Source organism: Canis lupus, chromosome 6, assembly GCF_048164855.1.
Source record: "Canis lupus baileyi chromosome 6, mCanLup2.hap1, whole genome shotgun sequence".
In the NCBI taxonomy this organism is placed as follows: Eukaryota; Metazoa; Chordata; class Mammalia; order Carnivora; family Canidae; genus Canis; species Canis lupus.
In genome coordinates, this window is record NC_132843.1 from 61,601,933 (window position 1) to 61,626,218 (window position 24,286).

The following is a 24,286-nucleotide window of genomic DNA, read 5'->3' on the forward strand; positions in this document are numbered from 1 at the left end:
ACAAGGTCAGCTCTGACCCCTCAGAAGACAGTTCATGGGGTGCTGCTAATTTTATTATGCTGGTTTAGCAATTTAATACATTATTTTTAAGTGGTGATAATTAGAACTAGATGATTTATCAAGGGACAAAATAAGAAACTGATATCAACTTAGTATTATCTCATAAAAAGAAAAATGTAGATACAGACATTTTACCAGGAATCAATAATTTATTTGATTTGTGTGGCACCCTTGAGAAAGCCCCCACATACAAAGAAAACCAAAAAACCCAATAGTAATCTGTCATTTCTCTTTACCAACATGTAAAACTTTATGGAAATTTGCCTTTTTAAATAAATGCAGATACTATCAAGAGCAGAAGAGAGTGTAAGTTTCTGTTATGATGGTCTTCACAGACCTTACAATATTTTTTGTAGCTTTATCCTTGTCCATATTGAAAGAACTTCCACATATAAAGATCCCAAATTCAGTTTACTTGGTAATTCATATTGATCCAGCTCACCAACCAATATCAGCAAAACCCCTCTTAGAAAAGTGACAGTTAATGCCAATACCTTTCCTCACTGTGATAATCTCCTACAACTGCTCAAAAATAAAGTGTTTGGCACTATGTATCATCCCTTCACTTTTTCACACTAACGTTCTTGCTAAACTCATTTCTCTAAGACTTTCTCTTGTTTTTCCTTCTTTCCTGCTCCTGACTTTCCATAAACTCAATAAGTTGATATAAAGACTTGGCAACAATTCCCTCCTCCACACTCCAAAAAAAAAAAAAATCATGTAATAATTCAAGTGAAATAAAATCAAATTACAAATGCTGAATAAAAACATTAGCAGAATGTTGTAACACTGCCCTATCTCCTCTAGTGACTAATCGCCAGTGATTATTCCTTCCATGGGTCCTTCATTTTCCAAAGAAAACTTCTAGAGACCATGGGTCTAACCTGTGCTATACACACTGTGGGGAACCCAAAATGCACCTTTTTCCCTGTTTCATGAGACAAGTTACTACCTCCCGTTCATTCGTATATTATCAGTGTCACTCATGTAGGTTTCAAATAACATTTGCTGCACCACTGTCTCCCCTGCCTTAATTCTTTTCTTTTTCAAAAATTTTATTTATTTGAGTGAGAAAGACAGAGAACACAGTGGGTGGGGGAGGGGCAGAGGCAGAGGGAGAAACAGGCCCCCCACTGGGCAGGGAGCCTGACTCAGGACTGGATTCCAGGACCCTGGGATCATGACCTGAGCAGAAGGCAGACACTTAACTGACTGTGCCACTCAGACACCCCTCCCCTGCCTTAATTCTAAATAAATTCCAAGTGCCTGTGCCTTTGGGGGAAGCAGCTAGGAAATCAAATCCACAGCAGTTGAAGGCGACTCACAGAGTATGGGGTTTGAACTGCTCTTGGGCTCATCTTAAACACAGTGACACCCATTGTCTCTGCTTGGCAGAGTCCAGCACTCTGGGAAAGAGTTGCTGCTGCTTTGTATATAACTATATGTTTTTAAAAGTCAAATTAGGTCTGTAACTTGCATGCCTGGCAAGTTCCTGAGATAGGCTTCAGGTGAATTGAGAACAGTTTTTCTAAGACTCAACCTCTTGAACTGGAGAGCCTGTGCCTTTTCTCCAGGGCATGGGGACTATACCAGTTCTTACATATAGCTTCTGATCTGACTTCTCTTTCTCCCAGGGAACTCTTATTTAAATGATGAAAATGCGAAGAATTATTTTTAAAAAAGCAAAATAAGAATCACTTCAGAAGAACATTGACCAGAGAGTGACTAAATGGGTTGGGCTGAGGTAGGGGATAAAATTTAATATATATAAATTCCTGGTCCAGATAAGAGTTGAAGAAATCGTCCTTGTTCCTCCACCTTTTGTGAAAACCTCTTTGCTCATCCAAAACTCTTGCCATTAGATTCTCCGCCCTGTTTCCCATTTTACTTCTTTTAACCACTTCCCACATACTCTTTTTCATTCATTGAAGGCTTGAACACTGAGCTTGTATTTTTCTTTTCTTAGTATTTAACTTTTCTATGTTGGCCTTTTTTCAGCATGAGTTTGACAAGCTCACTTTTATTCTTGTGTTCGGTATTATTTTTATTTCTCTATTCACTATTTTTATTCTTAAAAATAAAAAGTATATCCCACACTTCCCTCTAATATTTTTAACCTATTATGGCCAGGACAAACATTTTTAAAAATGTAGATCCAACCATGTGCCTTGTAACTCAAAGGCCATCAAGTTTTCCCATTGCATTGCTGATGAGATTTCACTCCTGGCCTTTGTCCTATCAGTACCTGTCCCCCTTGTCCTTTGCTATCTGTTTTCTAATATTGCTGAACCTGTGCTAAGTCCTCATGAGCACTCCTCTCCTCTTGTTCTTCTCTCACTCTTGAATATGCAGTTTGCTCAGCCTGGGACCGCTCTGCACTCTCATTGCTGACATTTCCTTCCTCTGAGCACCAGTTTCAAAGTCAGGGCACTCGTCCTAGTTCCCCAGCCCCATTAACTGTAATCTCTGTACTTTCTTGAAAACCTGTGCCGAGGGCTCAATTGCCCATTCCCATGTTTTAGCAATAATCTAAAACTTTGTCAAACTCCTCATCAAAATCCTTATCATTCTTTTTATTCCCACCTTGGTGACATCCAGCCATTTGAGTGGGGAGATGAGCCAGAAAAACTGCTTTTCAAAGCATGGAGAAGGATACTGCCAGCAAGTTAATTCAAATTCCTCAGGCTGTGTGTGGTTCAGGTCCTGTCGAGCTGTGCTACACCAGTTTCTATAGCTATTCCCATACACAGTAAACACACTTAAAGGCATAAGAACTAGAGAAACTGCATTTTTTAATCCTGTAGGCACAGTGCCTTGGAGGCAGCTTGTTTGAAGTCTTGACTCAGCACTCTTTCCAAAATAGAATTAAATAGAATTTATTTTAACTCCAAAAATCTGTATGTCATGAGACTGTAATTTTGCCTGACTCCAAGTACTCTCAATTAATGTAAAGTCAATATAAAACACTATTCCAACAGATAACAGAGAATCAGGGAATCGTTCAAAATGTTATCATTTAAAGATCTAGAGAAAGATAACCACATTTGAAAGAGGGACAACCCCCCCCCTTTATATCTGAGAATTAGAGCAACTAAAGAGTGAACTATTATTATTCATTTTCAACAGAAAAGCAAATAAGGATACTTACGCATATCACCGAAGGCACCTTTTGTCACTTTGGTGGCACGTAACACCACTACCGTGAATTTGTGGGAATACTGGTGCTCCACCTGGAAATAAATAACAGTAAATTAAAACCAAGCTTCCAATATAGAATCCAGGCAAACCGTTCTCCTTGTTTCCTCGAGACTAGTTAAATATTCAGTTGAAGGGAAGTAACATTCATACCAGAAACATCCTTTGATCCTAGGGCTGCTTCTTATTTGAGTCTCTCCTCGCTCCCACCACGGAATTATTGAGAAGTTTAGATCATGCTTTAAAATGTTACTACAACTCAACTACCGGCAACTTCTTTGCTGACAGGTTTACCAAGCTTGAGGGAAAATGTAAATCAGGACTGCAGGCCTTCTAGGAAGACAATCAGGCTTTGTATTGAATGACAAGGAAGCCCTGGCTTAGAAAGGCAAAGTCTGAGAGAAAGATGTTTGCATTATTCAGATTTGTTTGTTTTTATTGTTACTGTTCAATGAAAGTTTTCTTTGGCAAGACAGTTCCAGAGCAGTATCCAAAATCCTTTGGACCTAAGGCAATAACCGGTGAACTACTTACATTAATTGTAATGCATTTGTTATAAACCATATGCAACAATGTTAAAAGATTCTAGAAGACTATTAAATACTTCACCTAAGGAGAAAGTAGTTACCAAACAACTCTATCAACCAAAACAGAATAAGGAAGCAGGAACTCACAAAGTTCTCTGAGCAAGTGAAAATGACAAAGTCCTTATCTAAAGCTCAAACCTGTTTAATCTTAGAAGAGATTACTCCTAGCTTTCCTAACTTCAATAGACTTGCTTAACTGATTTAGAAGTCCATAATTGATTTTAAAGAGCTAAGATACTGGCAATACTGACAAATGAGTAGTGAGATACAGGATCAACAGTTGTACAGCATTCAACAGTTTCTGAAGCTATTACTCTGTCAATAGAATAATTTATGTTCAGATTTATAACACAACATCAGGAAGTGGGGTCATGAAAGATGAGCATACTTTGTTTAAAAAGGCAGAGAAGCATGTAAAATGTTTCAAGATAATTCTTATTCAAGTTTATTATTATTATTATTATTTTTTTTTTATGATAGTCACAGAGAGAGAGAGAGAGAGAGGCAGAGACACAGGCAGAGGGAGAAGCAGGCTCCATGCACCGGGAGCCCGATGTGGGATTCGATCCTGGGTTTCCAGGATCACGCCCTGGGCCAAATGCAGGCGCCAAACCGCTGCACCACCCAGGGATCCCCTCAAGTTTATTATTGAAGAGAAATACCATCTATGTCTAGAGGTGCTCTGACTAGCTAAAGTTTTACTCCATATAAGTAAAATGAAATGAATGCTTATTTTTAAAAAGTGTGTTGTATTAAAAAAGAAGTGTGTTGCTTTATACAATCAAAACTCACACACACTACCCCACCAAAAAAAAAAATAGAAAAAAAAGGAATCCACTATCATAGTTGGAGACTTCAAAAAACCTCTATTAGAAATAGATCTAAAAAAAAAGAAAGAAGAAAGAAAGAAGAAAAAGAAAGAAGAAAGAAAGAAAGAAAGAAAGAAGGAAAGAAAGAAAAAGAAAGAAAGAAAAAGAAAGAAAGAAAGAAAGAAAGAAAGAAAGAAAGAAAGAAAGAAAGAAAGAAAGAAAAAAAGAAAAAAGAAAAAAAGAAATAGATCTATCAGGAAGAAAATTAGTAAGGACAAGTTGAACTCAACAGGAGCATCAGTCAACTAGACATTATTGACATCTATGGACTACTTCATCCAAGAGCAGAACACACATTTTCTTAAGATCATGTGGAATAATCATGCAATGTGTACTCTCAGACCACATGGAATTAAATTGGAAAACAAAATACAATGATAGCTGGAAAATCACGGAGTACTTGGAGTTTAAATAACACACTTAAATTTATTTATTTTTTAAAGATTTTATTTATTTATTCACGAGAGACACAAACAGAGAGAGAGAGGCAGAGAGAGGCAGAGGGAGAAGCAGGCTCCACGCAGGGAGCCCGACGTGGGACTCGATCCTGGGTCTCGAGGATCACACCCCGGGCTGAAGGCTGCGCTAAACTGCTGGGCCACCAGGGCTGCCCTGGACTTTCCCTTTAAAGGCCATACACACATATACCAGTAAATTAACACCAGGTACCATGAGAATGAAATGGTTTCTTTCTTTTTTTTCTTTTTTTCTTTTTAAGATTGTGTTTATTCACTCATGAGAGAGACACAGAGAGGCAGAGACACAGGCGGAGGGAAAAGCGGGCTCTATGCAGGGAGCCTGAAGTGGGACTCGATCCTGGGTCACCAGGATCAGGCCTTAGGCTGAAGGTAGTGCTAAACTGCTGAGCCACCCTCGCTGCCCAATAACACACTTTTAAATAACACATATATCAATGAAGAAGTCTCAGGAGAAATTTTTAAATATCTGCAACTAAATGGAAATGAAACTATAACCTATCAAAATTTGAGGGATGCAGTGAAAGTAGTGCTTAGAAGGAAATTAAGTAATACATATACTGACATACATATTATTTCATACATATGGATGTTTCATATATTATTTCATTATATGCATTTATCCAAAGAAGATCTAAAATCAATCATCTAAGTGTCTACTAGAAAAATAAAAGCAAATTAAATTCAAAATAAGCAGAAGAAAAATAGTAAAAATTAGAGTAGGAATGAATAAAAATGAAGGTGGAAAATCAATAGAGAAAATCAATGACACTAAAAATTAGTTCTTTGAATAGAACAACAAAATTGATAAGCCTCTAACCAGACTAAATAAGGATAAAGAGAGCACAAATTATAAATATCATAAATAAATGTGAGAAGCTCACTCCAGTTTCTGGAGAGCAAAGGGATAATAAAGAAATACTATGAGCAACTCTAAGCCCACATTTAATAATCTAGATGGAATGGGCCAATTCCTTGAAAGACATTATCTGCCAAAACTCACACTAGTGGAAACAGGCAATCTGAATAGGCCTATAAAGAAACTGAGTCAATACTTAACCTTACAAAACAGAGAGCACCAGGCCCAGATGGATTCACTGCTAAATTCTACTACTTAAGAAAGAAATTACACCAATACTCTCCAATCTCTCCTGGAAGATAGAAGCAGAAGAAATAGTACCTAACTTATTTGATGAAATGAAAATTTAGGTATAAATTTTTTTAAATGTACAAAATCTACATGAGGAAGACTATAAAACTCTGATGAATGGAAAGCAATGAAGAAATGGAGAGATATCCTACGTTGATGGATAGAAGACAAAATATTGTCAAAATGTCAGTTCTTCAGAAATTGATATATAAATTCAGTACAATTCCAATCCAAATCCCAGCAAGTTATTTCGTGCATATCAATATACTAATTCTAAAGCTTATATGGACAGTCAAAAGGCCCAAAAGAGCCAATACAATACTGAAGAACCAAATGGGAAGACTGATGCTACCTGACTTTAAGATTTATTATAAAGCTACAGTAAACAAAACAGTATAGTATTGGTGAAAAAATAGACAAATAGATCAACAACACAGAATAAAGACCTTAGAAATAGACTAACACAAATATAGTCAACTGATCTTTAACAAAGGAGCAAAGAGGCAATATGATGGAAAAAGGATAATCTTTTAACAAATGGTGCTAGAACTAGACATTCACCTGCAAAGAAATAATAAAATAAAATAAAATAAAATAAAATAAAATAAAATAATAAATTCTAGACAAAATGATACTTGCCCCTAAAAAGAGAATAAGTTCTCTTGAAAAACCAACTTAGAGCTTAGCTTTCTCTACTAAAGTGAATTCTTCAGTAATAAATATTATATGTACACATCCTCCCAAAATCATCTATACTCTTCTTTTCATACCCTAGAACTTCTAATACCACATGAGTTTTCAAAGGCCTACAAATTCCCTAATGACAAAAAATTATTAGCAATAATCTTCACTATTATTTAACATGATTTTTTAAATTACTGCAGATGTATTTATGTCAAATGTTTATTTATAACATATACCGAGGGGTGCCTGGCTTGCTCAGTCAGTGGAGCATGCAACTCTTGATCTCTGGGGTTGTGGATTTGAGCCCCACATTGAGTGGAGTGATTAATTAAAATAAAATCCTTTAAAAAATGTCAACACTATAAAAAAAATAACATACAGAGAGATGATAATGTCATAAGGATTCACTGAGTATGAACCATGTTACATATTCTTCTAGATGCGAATTCTCATTTAATTTTTGCAACAATCCTATATAATAGGCATTATTTGTAGTTATATAAGACTAAAGTGAGATTTTGAGAGGTTAAATAATTTCCCAGCATCTCATAGATAGTAAAAATTAAAGTTATATTAGAATCCATTCTTGTTGTCGCCATTGTCCTCACTCTGTATATTCCTTTACTTACACAGAGACTAACACCAAACATCAATACCTTAACAGTGAAAAAAAGTTGTTTCCATTTATCAAAGTGAGTAGTTATAATCAGTCTATTATATCTGTAGTTGATCTGAAGTTCCTCTGGTAACTGAGTTACTTCCTCTATCGTTCAGCTCTGTTTTAATCTGCTTTTATTTCCATTAGCCTCAACCCTGTCTTAACTATAATGAATGAAATACTTGCATACTCTTCAGAGGAAATAAGGGGCAATTCAACCTTCTTGGTTTTTATAAGTTAATTTTGGAAACCATAAATCTTCAGATTATCTGTAAGTTATTTTCAGAACAGGAGCGTCAAAATCACGCTCTAAGAGCTGTAAAGATTATAGTATCTATAAAGTAAGTACAAACTCTTGGAGTAAAATGTTTAGTGTTAATCAAGAACTATCCAAATATCTTTTGATAATTCTCGTTTCCTGGGGCCAGTATCACATATAAATTCAAACTAGTATGGATGAGGCTAGCTTTCAACTTGGATAGGAGACTTTTGGTTATGTCTCAGAGGTGGTACCAAAGGAAATGATATTATTGACTCCACAACCATTGTTCTCTGAGGAAACTAATGACTCAGCACAATGGTAGCTGGCAAAAAAGAGATGCCATATTTCAATTGAGATGTCAAATATTAGCTCAATACACTGACTCAGCCACAAGATTAAGCTTTGCCTTCAGGTCTTGGATTACCTTTCTTGAGTGTCTTTTTTTCATCCCTAATCTTTTCCATAGTGAAAATCACAACCCTTTTTCTTTTCACAATTACAATTTCCCAGTCATTAGGAAAATAGCTACTGTATTAAATTCATTCTGGAGAATTATATTACCATCTATAACTAAAATGATTGGGCTTTGGCAAAAAGAACCAGTCAGCTGGTACAAAATCAATTTGATTTTCAAAAAAAAAAAAAAAACAAAAAAAAACAAAAAAAAAACAAAATCAATTTGATGATTGTTCTAACCTGTTGAAAGTTCTATTGTTACAAAGAAGAACCAAAGAAACAATCATAAAATAAATCTGATGGAAGAGAAGGAAGATTCTGCATGCAAATAAATATCTTTCTTTCTCTACTTAACTGCCATTGCCTAACTTTAACTCAAACTAAAACCAGTCTGTTAGTATGATAAAGACTGGAGAATCTCATTTACTGAACCCAGAGATTGCAATCATCACAATCAGCAACAGACAATTTCAGACAGATCTCAGAAATGTTTTTAAAAGAATTGCTGCACGGATGTCATCTAAGAGGTAGGATAGTTTTTTGTTTTTTTTAGATAAGATACCTATTTTTAGTTTCATTTCCTGGTGTGGAGTTTCATTCTAATACTTTGAGAGGCACAGGTATTGTGTTACTCTTTTTTTTTTTTTTTTAAGAGCGTCCAATTTATCTACTAAAAATCTATAATGCTACCTAAACTTGCTTTGAGAATTCTCAGTCATGGATTGCCATAAGCACAAATTATCCTAATGTCCCAAACACGTAATTTGTCAATAGAATTTGTTAGCTCTAGCAGAGCTAGATTTTTCTTTATTAAAAGAAAATCATAATCAGAAATAAGACTTGAGTTTCTTCTCTCTAGTGAACAGGAAGATTTCCCCACTTACACAACAAATATATATCAAATACAGTAATAACATATCATAATAAATGATTACTGAGACTGCTTTAGCAGAAAACTAGTACAAAAAAAATTTGATAGTGACATAGCTTGCATCTAAAATAGTCACTTAATGGCATATTCACCATAAATTTATAGTGACTACAACATCTCCAAGATACCTAAAATTCAAGTCACTCAAATTTTTAGCACCTAAATCTTATTTTCTAAAAATATTTTATTTATTTGAAAGACAGAACACAAGCAGGGGGAGGCAGACGTGCAGAGGAAGAAGAAGAAGCAGACACTCTGCTGAGCTGGGAGCCTGATGTGGGGCTTGATCCCTAGACCCTGGGATGATGACCTAAGCCAAAGGCAGGCATCCCAGGGGGAATTCCACTTGTAATAATGGTAGATTAAACAGTCATAAGATACTTCCTACATAAATACTTCTCACAAAAAATAACTAAAAACTGAATAAGTTTTTACAAAATAAATAAAGATTTTCTGACTGACCTCGGGGTGCTCAGATCAAACATTACTTCTGGGTGTGTCTGTGAGGGTCTTTCCAAACGAGATTAAATTTGAATCAGTGACTCAGAAAAGTGGATGGCCTTCCCCAGTGTGGACTGGCATCCTCCAATTTGTCCAGGGCCTGAATAGAACAAGAGGGATTTGCCTCTTTTCTTCCAGTCTTACTGCTCAAACTGAACTGCTGCATTTCAGCTTCTGATGTTGGATGGCTATTTATACCATTAGCCCCCTGGGTTCTCAAGCTTCCTGTAGTGGACTGAATTATACCCCTGTCTTTCCTGGGTCTCCAGTCTGCAGATGGAAGACTGTATGACTTTGCAGCCTTCATAACCATTTGAGACAAGTCTTCAAAATAAATCTCCATGTCTAGATTGACCTGCTATGGTCTGAATGTTTGTGTTCTTCTAAATTCGTATGTCGGAATCCTCACCCCTCAAAGATTACAAGATGAGAGCTCTGGGAAGTGTAAGGAACTCTCAGGAATGGATTAGTGCCTTTATTAAAGAGAATCTAGACAGACTCCTTGCCTCTTCTACCTTGTGAGGACAGAGTGGCTGCAAACCAGGGAAGAAAGCCCTCACCAAATGCAACTTATGCTGGTGCCTTGATCTTGGACTTCCCAGCCTCCAGAACTCTGAGCAATAAACTTCTGTTGTTTAGAAGCTAAATTAAGATTCTATCTATCTCCCTCTCTATTTCCTCTTGATTCTGTGTCCCTAGAGAACACAGAATAACATAGCAGCAAAGAAAGGCCTTAACTACCAGGGAAGAGATCAAAAAGCCAAAGAAAGCACAAAAAACCTAGAGTGGTAAGCACAGTTTTGCTGCAGGAGCATTTCGTGATCCAGAGAGGAGGTAGCTGAGACTGAGCTGCCTTGAGAGAGTGTGAGCCTTCTAAGGATTAGGACCCTAGTAAACCACCCTCCTGTTTTAAGTCGAAAATTCCATAGACTGCACCTTAAAGAATAACTGGTATCAGGGAAAGGTTAGAAGCTTATCACTAACCATCCTCTTTTTCACTTTTGTACAAAACAACAACAAATACGCTATTTCATAAAAACTCATTATTAGTTTTGCACAGTGCTAGGCTTTTGCTATAGGAGTTTTGCCACCTTTATGTTTTTTGTTGTTGTTGTTGTTGTTGTTGTTTTGTTTTGTTTTTTATTTCTCAATAGCAGATGTCCCTTGGCTGGAAAGAACTTTCTTTACTGTGTCTAGAGAATACTTTATACACATAATAACTTATTATTTCTAAGAACCTTGTGAAGCAGACACAGCAGGTACTATTCATACCCTGTTTTCCACAAGAAGGAGCTAAAACTCAGTTTAAGTGCTCATGAGCACGTAACTGAAGACAGGAACTACCACTAGAATACTAGTTCTTTGATTACTTACCCAGTGTTGCTCACCCCCCACTATGTTACTATAATAATCTAGAATAGTATCTTTCTACCTTCTTGGTAAAATTTCCAGTCACCCCACAAAGATGTTTTTTCAAAAGGCTCCTGTATTTTAGCAGGCATTCATGCTAGCCTACCCATGTGGTTGGCTATGTCTAATGTGAAGACAACCTTAGTTTCTGTGGATGTGGGACAGTGGCCCTCCATTGCTAATAAGTGGTGGGAAGAGGTGTGGATTCTTTTTCACTCCAGGGAAGTGACTCATTTGCAGAGTAAAAAGATGGAAATTTTTATAAATGATTTATCCTTGACCTATCCTTGTAAAATTGGTCCAAGAGAATTTCAATAAATCCTGGAGACATAAACATCCTTCAGGCTAGGAAGTTATTCACAATGACTCTAATCATATGGAAACTGAATTCTGCGATATGTTTATCACTCCATTTTGTACCAAGTTCCTAAAAGCCAGCCCTGGAAGAAAGAGAACCTGCTGGCTGTCAATTGCTGCATCAGCCCATGGGATTCCCCAACATGTCACTGCATCACAGGTGTAGTGAAAATAAGGCCTATCTTGTGTGCCTTGAGGCACCCAAAACTATGTTGACCAGTCTGGCACCACTCATTACAAGTTAGCTGACTTAGTTTGCCCCATTTTTCCTTTTTACTAAAATTGTTCTGTGTTGAGTATGCTGACTTACATAGATTTTGAAAAGTATCTTTCTGTGGAAACTAGAACAGGGAATTTTGTCACTAACACAATTTACATAGATATACACACTCACAGTCTTCTTCATACATACACAGAAAGAATGAGAGCAAAACTACAAAGCTCTTAGGGATCCCCAATTAAAAGTGCTATAAATGTCCCACTCTGACACTGGGAAAGGTAACAAACTGTGATACAGATCTGTGGTTTGCATGCTTCATCATATCATGATGCCACATAGGCAATTACTATGTCCTAAATATTTAGCTCTAGCTCAAATTTGCTAGAAAAGGTGACAGCAATGAGTTTTAACATATCCAGAAGCAGTTTGATTTTTAAATAAACTCTGCCATGTTAAAAGGAGAAATTAAATGGCCAGTTCACAAGGTCATCTGACAAGTGATGTGTGGGGACTGTACAGTGGTCACTAATAAGACCTGGTCAGATTTAGGTAGGAGAGTGAAGGACATTTGAAATGAGGATATTCTTTGAAGTGTATTATACTCCAACCATACTGAACTTCTTTCATTTTCGTAAGTTAGCTTTCTCATCTCCAGACTACCTCACATTTGCTTTTTTCCAATCCAGAAAAGAAGTAATGTTCTCCCTCTCCACTTAACTTGTACTAAACTGTCAGGTCTATGCTTATACGTCACTCCCACTAGGAATTTCAGGAGGATTCCTATTATTAGTTATTCATGTTGTAAATTCCCAGAGTAATCTTCATTGTCTCTAATCAGAGCCCTTTCTAAAAGTACGGTTAGTGTTAGATGAATGGTTTTTCTGCTAGCCATAAGGTCAGTTCAGGGAATATGTCTGACACACTTTTGCAACCCCAGTACCTATTCACAACTGACAGGGAGTGGTACACAATGGGCAAACAATGAATAATTTTAAGTGCTCAGGGAAAAAATAAAATAAAATATTTTTAGAGGCAGAATGAATTGAAAGTTCAAATGTTAGCATTCAAAATTATTGTTGGTCTTTGTCTTAAGCTCAGGGTTATAGACCTTAACCTTACCTTCTTCTTCCTTTTCAGTTCTTAGTGCTGAATTTCATGCTAAAGTTTAAGAATGCACACATTGATTAAATTCTCTGAGAGTTATAGAATTCATAACTTGTCTTGAGGTGGTGGGGTAAGAAAGAAATTAATCTGCACATAACATATAGAAACTTCATTTATATCAAAAAACAATTTTATTTCATTGTTTAAATACATGTATAGAAAACCATAATTGTAAAAAAAAATAAAAAGAAAACCATAATTGTGGAAAGTAGGATATTGTTTCAAAAAACAAAGATCATCTCATTTTAAACTCTGATTATATGCTTTTAACAAACATCACACCTTAAATATAAGGAAAAGTATAAATTTGAACATAAAAGGATGCATACACTAATCAAAGAAATTGGAAAGGGTCAAAATAATAAAAGACAAAGTAAAATTTAATCTAATAACAAAAGTTGTTATTAGAGATAAAAAAAGGACTTACAATGATAAAACATCAATTAGACAGAAAAATATATCATCCAGAAGTTATATGAACTAATAACATATCTTCAAAATCCATAAAGCAAAGGTAGAAAATGAAACATATTGTTGTACATGGAACACTTAGCAAAATAGACAATATGCTAGGCCAAAATTATCTATAAGTATATTACAAACAACAGAAAATCATGCAGAGTATGTTCTCTGAATGTACTGGTATTAGATTAGAAATCAAAGACAATTGTTTGAAAATTAATATAAAACGTGTCTAAGTATCCCATGAGTCAAAAGACAGATGAAATAAAAATATTTTTCAGTTAGCAATTATGAAAATATGGTATTTCCAAACCTATGTGCTACATCTAAAGTAGATGGTCTACAATTAATAAAGCTTGAAAGATAAATATTTAAAAATTTAAAAGGAAGAAATAAAATTGGCATTATTCACAGATAACAGTAATGTATAAGTTGAAAATCCAAAAGAATCTAAAACTATTAAAATTAATAAAGAAATTCAGTAAATTTACTGGATCTACAAAAATCAATTGTATCTTGATATGAATGCAAACTAATTGGAAAATAAAATCTACATATAATGACACTAAAACATCAACTATCAAGAAATACAGTTAAAAAAAGATATATAGTAATCCCTCTGTAGCCTCAGGGGATACATTCCAAGCAACCTCCCTGCCACCCCACCATGAATGCCTGAAACTGTGGATAGTACAAACTCCCTGTATACTGTTTTTTTCCTATACACGCATACCTATGATAAAATTTAATTTCTCTATTAGACACAGTAAGAAATTAAATAACTAATAATAAAATAGAACAACTATAATAATATACTGTGATAAAGGCTAAGTGAATGTGCTCTCTCTCTCAAAGTGTCTTGTATTGTACTCACACTCCTTCTTGTGGTGATATGAGATGATAAAATGCCTAGGTGATGAGATGAAGTGAGTGAACGACACAGGCTTTGTGAGGTAATAGTGTTAGGTTACTATTGACCTTCTGAAGATATGTCAGAAGGAGGATCATCTGCTTCTGTATAAAGTCTGACCACGAGACACTGAAATTGCAGGTGTGGGGGTGGGGAATACTATAAAAGATTTCATACTGAAAACTACAATACACTCCTTGGAGAATTAAAGATAATCTAAATAACATTAGTTTTGGATTAGATTCATGGGATATTAATGGGTGGGAAGATTCAACATTATCATATCATCTCTCCCTTAGTTAGTCTATAAAATCATTATAGTGCCAATAAAAATTTCAGTAGTTTTGTGTATGTGTGTGTGTAAATTGACAAACTGATTATAAAATATATGATACATCTCAAAGCTACAGAAATTAAGGTAGACATATTATACAATCGACATTATATAATAAAGCCTAATAGACCAACAGAACAGTATAGAAATCAAGCTACACACATAAGGCTGCTTGATTTACAGTAGAGGCACCACTGCCATTCAGTGAGGAGATGATAAGTTATCAGGGGACTAGATAGCTTGTAGTATATTCGGATAAGGAAATATCACATGGCAATGTAAAAGGGTAGAATTCTGCTGCTTTATAACAACATGAATGAATCTCATGGATTATCTACATGAAGGCCAAAAACAGGCAGCACTTATCTATGGTAAAAGAAGTCAAATATTGGTTACCTTGTGGAGTTTATTGATTGGAAAGGACATAAGCAACTCTTCTGGGTTACTTTTAATGCTGTGTATTTTTATCTGGATGATGGTTTCATGAGCGGAATACATAGGTTCATCCATCAAGCTGAACAACTAAGATTTATGCACTTTATATATGTTAAACCTCAATCAAAAAAAAAAAAAGTCCAAAAGAAAGAGCAGCTTACAAAGAAAAGTTCTTGAGAAGGAACCAATTGCAAGAAAACAGGAAACAGAAACAGAGAAATCTGAAAATTGGAAGAGTTTAAAGAAGAGAATGACCAGTGGGGGTGGGGTGTTGATGGAAGGGTTGTAGTGGTTACTGAAGGGTCCTTTGAATTCAGCACCAAAAGAGGCCCCTGAGGAGGCTTTTTTGTGAATTGGAAAAGCTGAGTCCAGTTTTTAATGATCTGAGTTGTGAATAGAGCACAAGAAAACACTAGAAAACAACTGTAGTATGTTAATCCTTGCTCTCCATGCAGGGACAGAGAAAGGATGGTAGCTAGAGAAGGATGTAGGGTAAGAGAACAAGTGCTTCATTTTAAGTAATAATAAAACTCTGGATTGCTCCTTAATATCCATAAAAACTATTTCCAATCCATAAACCTAACTAGATCTCAATTTCAATCAAAAAAGAAGGTGTATACTTCCAATTAAGTTTTGGAAAAATACATACTAAAATTTGGTTACTCTTTACTATAAACTAACCACCTATTGGTTTAAGCATAGCAAAAGGAAAGGTTTTTTTTTCTTTTTTTTTTTTCTTTTTTTTTTTGTTTTTTTTTTTTAAAAGGAAAGTTTACAGAATGCTTTACCCTGGCAACACATATCAAAATACAGCCTTCAATTCAATAATTCTTTTATTAGTAGTAAGGGTAGAACATCCATAGGCAGATCATTGCTAAGTGGTAACCTCTTTTTTTATCGTTCCATGGAAGTTCTGTATTGTTACACATGTTTTGGCATTTTTTTCCCCTCCAAGCATCTCTGGTTCTGGATTTGTCATAGACTTTTACTTTATTAGCCAATGCTACCAATACACAGAAGTATATCTCCCTCCCTCCCAGAAAGGACATATAAACAGTAAGTGACTTACTATAATGTGCTGATAAGGATCTATAAATGACATTTTGGTTTTAATTACAGGAAATCTCTTCACACTTCAAAGGTCTTCTCTGGCACTCTAGCTTCTTTAAAACCTACAAAATAAACAATCACTATTGTTAAGCTTCCTCTTGGATGCAGTTCTAAGATTTAAATTATGATAAATATGAATCTTAGGAAGTAAAAGTCCACCCAAGGGAACCAGATAGACTGAGTTCCCAATTGTTTACATGACCGAGTATACACACATAACTTAGGGAAAGGGTAAACATATTTTGATAGTACAGCTAAATTTCCATATTTATTTGTTCAAATTTATTCTGTTAGTAGTTATTAGGAAACTCCAGATTTTTTTTTTTTGCATTGGCCAAGTATTTCATGAGACATTCCTTGAACTTACAAAAAAATTAAAATTATTTTTGTACTGTTTCTCATTAAAAAGCCACATGTCATTGTTTTCTCAATTGGGCCAGTGTAACACAAATTCATAAGAAAGGAACATTTTTTACCTTAGCTATTTGTTAAGAACTTTAAAGATACATTCATATTGAATTTCCACTTCAGCGCTGATATTTTTTAAAAAGTTTACTCATTCTAAAATACCAGTTTAATCTGGAAGCAGTTAAAAAGGAATGAAAAATATGAAAAAATAATGAAAAAATACTTTATATACTTTGCTTTCTTCTACAATTATTCTATAGTATTTAAAATTTAAAAAAATATTCAATAAACATTTTGTTCTTCCATCATAGATATTTTCCCCCAATATATACCTATATGTTAGTATTCTATATGTGTCACATCTAATTTGGAACATCTTTTCAAATGCCTTTGTTGTTTATGATAAATACATAAATTCTAAAACATTTTTATTTCAGAATAAAATGTATTAAAACTTTAAAGTGTTTCTTTTCTTTTTAAACATCACATTTCTAGAGCTATACAAAATAACTCATGGTTAATTTTACAAATATGAACTATGGAAACAAATCAAGAATAAAGTATAATCACGATTTCATTTTGATGTGTAGCCTTCCAGACTATCCAACGCATATTCATATATTTAAAGTAAAAAGGAAAAGAAAGAATTTGAATTTTGTTTTTACACAAATGGGATCTCATGAAGTGCCTTTGAATTTTTAAATTCACTTCATCATTTTTTAAGCAAAAAGAATAGCATCTATTTATCTATTCGTGCCTTTATTTTTAAAGGCTTAACATTTTTTAGAGCAATTTTAAATTCACAGCAAAATTGAGAGGAAGGTACAGAGATCTCCCCATATACTCTCTGCCCCCCAGACCCACATGCAGTGTCTCGCTCCTTACCAACATCCCCTACTATAGTGGGACATTTGTTACAACTGATAAACCTGCACTAATACATCATCATCACCCAGAGACCATAGTTTATCTTAGAGTTCACTCTTCCTGTTCTACATTCTATGGGTTTTGACAAATATATAATGACATGTATCCATTATTATGGTATCATAAGAGTATTTTCACACCGTAAAAAATCTTTGTCTATTCTTTCCTCCTTATCTTTCAACCCCTGGCAATCACCTATCTTTCTACTTGACTCCATTGTTTTGCTTTTTTCAGAATGTCACATAGTGGCAATCACATAGTATGTGATTTTTCACATTGGCTTTTTCAGATTTTCAGATTGGGTTCTTTCACTTAGTAATATGTATTTAATACATTTTCTCCATGTCTTTTCATGGCTTGATAACTCTTTTTTTTTTTTTTAGATTTATCCATTCACCTACTGAAGAACATCTTGGATGTTTCCAAATTTTAGCAATTGTGAATGAAGCTGCTATAAACATCTATGTACAACTTTTTCTGTGGACATAAGATTGATTTCATTTCCTTTGGGTAAATATCAAGGGGCAAATATATTCTTCTATATGCTGAATCAAATAGAAGAATATGTTTCATTTTATAAGAAACCACCAAACTATCTTTCAGGGTGTCTGTACCATTTTGCATTCCCACCGGCAATACTCAGCAAGCAGTTCTGTTGCTCACATCCTCACCTACAGTGTATGTTGTCAGCAGTCTAGATTTTGGCCATTCTAATAGGTATACAGTGGAATCTCACTGTTGTTTTAATTTGCATTTCCCTGATGACATATGATGTGATCTCCTTTTCATATGTTTATTTGCCACCTATCTATCTTCTTTGGTGAAGTGTCTGTTAAGGTCTTTTGTCCATTTTAAAAATCAGGCTGTTAATCTTCTGTTAAATATTAAGAGTTCTGTATATTTTGGATAATAGTCCTTTTTCACATGTGTCTTTTGCATTTTTTCTACCACTCTGGCTTCATTATTTGTAATATGAAAACCATGAAGCTATATTATAAGAAAGATAAAAATCACTCATAGTTCTCTATTTAAAAATTGTATAAAATGAAAATCTCCTTTCTTCCTTGTTCTTGTTCTGGTTCATCAAGAATCATTAATTTTACTAGAAAAAAATATTTTTTAAATAAAACATTTCTTTTAATCACTTACTTTGTAATTACTAAAAGTTGATTTCTATCTTCTTATAATGTACTGTTTCATCTTAATGAAAATGTACATTTTCCCTATATTACCAACCCTTTAGAAGTGAAGCAATTTCTTAACAGAATTCTTCTTTCAAGTACGTGATAGGCCATGTGAAGCTCCTAGACCCAAGAGCATAAAGCCTTTATGTTGCTGCATCACTGGTGATTCCTGAGAATTCCCTTTCCAGAAGCTGAAAAGCCCATATGCTTGTACAGTAATGCCAGGATACTATCAGGGATACAATGCCTGAGGGAAAATCATATTATTTTCTTCATCGAAGCAGCATAATTTGGTCAAAATACCACTGGATATGGGATTAGAAAGACCTCAATTCAAACTTCAGATTCACATTTTAAGATCCAGTGTATTCACCATAAATAGTACTATGAATGTACTGTATGTTGTAGTGAGGACTAATGAATTAATTATGGTGAAAGGTGCCTGTAACATAGTAAATACTCAATGCATGCAAGCTTTCCTTCTTTAAAATTTTTTAAAGAAGGAATTCATTCCTGAATTTTTTAATTCTTTAAAATTTTTTTTAAGTTCTGTTTTAATTTCAGTTGGTTAACATGCAGTGTTATATTAGTTTCAAGTTTACAACAGAGTGGTTTGGCAATTCCATACATCACCAGGTCCTCATCACCACAAGTCTACACCTTAATCTCCATCACCTATTTCACCCATCCACTACCCCACCTCCCCTCTGGGGACCAACAGTTTGTTTTCTATAGTTAAGTCTGTTTTTTGGATTGTCTTTCTCTCCCTCTTTCTCCCCTTTACTCATTTGTTTTATTTCTCAAATTCCACATATGAGTGAAATCATACGGTATTTGTCTCTGACTTATTTTGCTTAGCATTATACCCTCTAGCTCCATCCATGTAATTGCAAATGATTTCATCCTTTTTCATAGCTGAATATTCCATTGTGTGTATGTATGTATACACACACACACACACACACACACACACACACCACCTTCTTTATCCATTCAAAAATTGATGGACACATGGGCTGCTTCCATATCTTGGTTATTGTAAATGCAATAAAAATGGGGGCACATGCATCCCTTCTCAGGGCATGAGATGAAGCCCCACAGTGGGCTCTGCTCTAGGTATGGAGCCTTCTTAAGATTCTCTCTCTCCCTGTCTCTCTGCCCCTTCCCTGAGATCATGACTTGAGCCAAAATCTAAAGTCAGATGTTTAACCAATTGAGCCACTCACGCACCCTGAGAAGTTCTTTATGTATTTTGGATACTAACCCTTTATAGGATATGTCATTTGCAAATTTCTTCTCCCATTCTGTAGGGTGCCTTTTAGTTTTGTTGATTGTTTGCTGAGCTATGTACAAGCCTTTTATTTTGATGAAGTCCCAGTAGTTTTTGCTTTTGTTTCCCTTGCCTCAGGAGACTTATCTAGAGAGAAGTTGCTATGGCCAAGCTCAAAGAGGTTATTGCATGTGTTCTTCTCTGCGATTTTTATGGTTTCAGGTCTCACATTTAGGCCCTTAATCCATTTTGAATTTATTTTTGTGTCTGGTGTAAGAAAGTGGTCCAGTTTTCCCAGCACCATTTACTATCCTTTTTCCATGGGATACTCCTTCCTGTGGGTTTTTCATATACGGCCTTTATTATGTTGTGGTATGTCCCCTCTAAACCTACTTTGTTGAGGGTTTTTATCACCAATGGATTTTGTACTTTGTCAAATACTTTTTCTGTAGCTATTGAAATGATCACATGATTCTTATCCTTTCTCTTATTAATGTGATGTATCACACTGATTTGAGAATATTGAACCACCTTGCAACCCAGGAATGAATTCCACTTGATGGTGGTAATTTTTTTAATGTAATGTTGGATTTGGTCTGTTAGTATTTTGTTGAGGATTTTTGTATTTTTGCTCGATGGATATTGCCCTGTACTAAAAAAGTTGTATCTGGTTTTGCTATTAGCATAATGTTGGCAGGATAATGTTTGGAAGTTTTCCTTCCTCTTCTATTTTTTGGAATAGTTTGAAAATAAGTATTAATTCTTTAAAAGTTAGGTGAAATTTTTGGTAAAATTTGCCTGTGAAGCCATCTGATCCTAGACTTTTGTTTGTTGGGAGTTTTTCGAATACTGATTAAGTTTCCTTGCTGGCTATCAGTCTTTTCAAATCTCCTGTTTCTTCCTGGTTCAGTTTTGGTCATTTATGTTTCTAGGTATTCATCCATTTCTTTTAGGTTGTCCAGTATGTTACAAAATTATGAAAAACTATATGCTAATTGTTTATAATTCTGTGGTGCTGGTTATTTCTCCTCTCTTATTTGTGCTTTTTGTTTATTTGGGTCCCTTCTCTTTTCTCCTTGATGAGTCTGGCTAGAGGTTTATCAATTTTATTGATTTTTTTCAGAGAACCATCTCCTGGTTTCATTGATCTGTTCTATTGCTTTCTTAGTTTCTGTATCATTGATTTCTGCTCTAATCTTTACTATGTACTTCCTTCTGTTAGTTTTAGATTTGGTTTGTTGTTCTTTTGCCTAGCTTTTTAGGCACAAGGTTAGGTTGTTTGAGATTTTTCTTGCTTCTTGAAAGGTAGGCCTGAATTGCTATAAGCTTCCCTCTTAGAACCACTCTTGCTGCATCCCAAAAGTTTTGAAACATTGTGCTTTTATTTTCATTTGTTTCCATGTACTTTTTTATTTCTTCTTTTATTTCCTGGTTGACCCATTCATTGTTTAATAGCATGTTATTTAACTTCCATGTATTTGTGGTCTTTTCAGATTTTTTCTTGTGGCTGACTTCTAGTATCATAGTGTTGTGGTCAGAAAGGATATATCTAGGATAAGCATAAAGTAACTTAGAGGTGGCAATAACTACAGCCTAGCCTGGTACTTCACACTCACATGTTGCAAAAGCAACAACACTATAATTAATGTCAAGAGTTGGAAAGGAATCTTGAAACTCCTCTACAAAAATATTTCCAGTGGTTTCTTATTCCTTTATTCTAAAATTAGAAATATTTCTATCTTTTTCATATCTATTGTGTGGCTTTCATACCTATTTATGCCATCCAAAGTAGGAAAACCTTTTCATATCACAACACACACACACATAAACAAAATATGGAAACAAATTTGACAGTTTTACAAAGAACAGTATATCCTAAGAATATATCCAGTAAATATTCTATTTCATGTGTTTAAATCTGATAGTAGCTCACTACATTCATTTCATGGCCCACCAATGGAAGTTTGAAATTAATGGTCTCATGACTTCAAGATGATTTCTATCAACTCCCTCAGTCTTATCCCTCCATCCTTCCCTTTTCTTTCTATGTTATGGCCATACTGTTTTCTTTCTTCAGTGGTGCCATACTCTTGCTCACTCATGGCTGTAACCTACCACTTCTCTCCATCCATTTATTCAACAAATATTTAAGGCATAACTCCTATGTATCAAGAACTATTCCAGTGTCTGGAGAGGCAAAAGTGAAATAAGTTAGATATATTCCCTTTCCTCATTTCTAGAGGGCAGTCAGACAACAAGTAATCTGAGAAATAAAGAAAACAATTAGAAATAGAGATATATAAAATGAGAGAAGTGAGCAAAAAAGCAGAACTACAGAGTAATCTGAGGTCTGGGCTCTGGAAAATAGCTAGCTTTGGAGGGACAGGAGGGAGTGGGTTCAGAATATAGTGTTCCAGGCAGGTTGTTTGAAAAACTGAGAGATGAGGGACTCATGAATGGTGAGGTTGGAAATAGAGGGGAGGCCCAGTCACCCATTCTTCAGGACTCAGCTTAAGTGTGTTTTCCACAGAGAAACCTTCCATGATCTTCAAAGTATGTCTGGTCTGCCTATTACTGATTCCATTTGCACTTTGCACTCCCCCTCAAGCCTTTCACTCAACTTAAATAAGGTCTGCCTTTCCTGAGAGAACTAAGGGATGCATAAAGTCAGGGATCACATTTGTCTTATTCATAGAGTTATCCCTAATGCCCAGAGCCTATAATGTAGTAGGTTCAGAATAAATATTGTTGGATGGATGAATGGATGAATATTACACACGGTCAGGTTTCTGTATGAAGGAAATTTACAATGTAGTACTGGCACTCTATTTTGAGGTCTCTCTCTTTCATTCCTAATATCCAAGGATGTTAAATCTCTCTCTCTCTCTCTTTCAAAAAGCAGAACTAATATATTTCAGAAGAGATGAGACTCGTACTCAAAATGTTTAGAGGAAATGTGTTGCTAGCACCCAAAGTTTGGTGTCAGCAGCTTTATTTCCTCTTCTTATTTCCAGCAACTCCATTCATAATCACTGTGCTCACCACCTAACTATTCACCACCACGGTTACTACCGTATCCTGCAGGAAGATCTGGACAGAGACAGCCCAAATATTAAAGCTAAAAGCAGGAGATATGTTTATAATAGCTAACTGTCCATGTCTATTAGGTTAGAAATGAAAAGGTAAATAGATAGGGACGCCTGGGTGGCTCAGTGGTTGAGCGTCTGCCTTTGGCTCAGGGCATGATCCTGGAGTTAGTTCTGGGATCGAGACCCACGTCGGGCTCCCTGTGAGGAGCCTGCATCTCCCTCTGCTGATGCCTCTGCCTTCTCCCTCATGAATAAATAAATAAAATCTTAAAAAATAAAATAAAAGGTAGAAAGTAAACATATATGATTCATGGCATTTAATCCTAGAGAAACATTCTTTTGCTCTTTAAATCCACTCAGGGCTATGTCTTCTCCTACTTTGGTGAAACCGTGGTCAGCCTCAGAATGTGTCTAAAAAATTGGAGATATATATACATATACACACACACATATATATTTATATATATTTAATTTATATATATACATATATTTAATCTCTAATTTAATTTCTAATATATATAATTTCTAAATATGCTTATTTAGAAATTAAAATGCTAGGCCCATGTATTCATCCAAAATTAAACTTGATTTAGAGTTGAAATTTTTCTCCTCTGCAACTACAGCAGGGAAAGATAAGGTCATTGGCTTCTCTCTGCCTCTGTCTACAGCCTAACCCTTCTAACCCATGAACTCTGGTTTTTAACACCTCCTAGCTGGAGAAGGCTGGCAAAGATACAGGAGCAAGAAAGTTACTACTTCACTATACTATCATAAGCAGGCTTTGTGAACCCTGTGCCTGGTATATATTAAAGCTGATTCTTTTTCTCATAAATAGATGCTTTTGCAGATTCTTCTAAGATGCTCTACTTTTGAGATATCTTCCTTGTATTTTCTGGAATGTAGCAATGCATCTCTATTATAGCTGGAGGCTTATACTTTCTTCTAAGCCCCCATGCACCCTGTGGTCTATGTCCACAGGTCTTCTTCTGTGGTTCTTTCACCCTACCAGGCAAAACCTCTGTATAGGATTTAAGATCCTTTTGCCCAGTTCTCTTCAGTCTACAGAGAATACTCAACAGAGAGAGTACAACTGCTTCCCAAATGAAACTCTCCATTCAGCTACTTGTGCCCTTTATGTTTCTCAGGCCCAACTAGACACCAGCCTATGTAGGACATG

General features: G+C 35.2%; 1 protein-coding gene across 10 annotated transcripts in view; it reads right to left on the reverse strand.

Annotated features, from left to right (window-relative positions):
- Window positions 1-24,286, reverse strand: part of PLA2G4A (phospholipase A2 group IVA) — a 150,685-nt gene that overhangs the window by 106,055 nt on the left and 20,344 nt on the right. For 9 of the 10 annotated variants that reach the window (XR_012033085.1, XM_072830847.1, XM_072830845.1 and 6 more), the window contains 2 exons: window positions 16,191-16,293; window positions 3,209-3,290 (listed from right to left, as the gene is read on the reverse strand). Coding sequence is in view for 9 of the 10 variants with exons in the window: in XM_072830847.1 (XP_072686948.1) it covers window positions 3,209-3,290; window positions 16,191-16,223 (115 nt within the window). In the remaining variant the exon portion in view is untranslated. Of the gene's footprint in view, window positions 1-3,208; window positions 3,291-3,408; window positions 3,537-16,190; window positions 16,294-24,286 lie in introns of those variants that run through there. The other variant, XM_072830850.1, reaches the window with a different exon arrangement.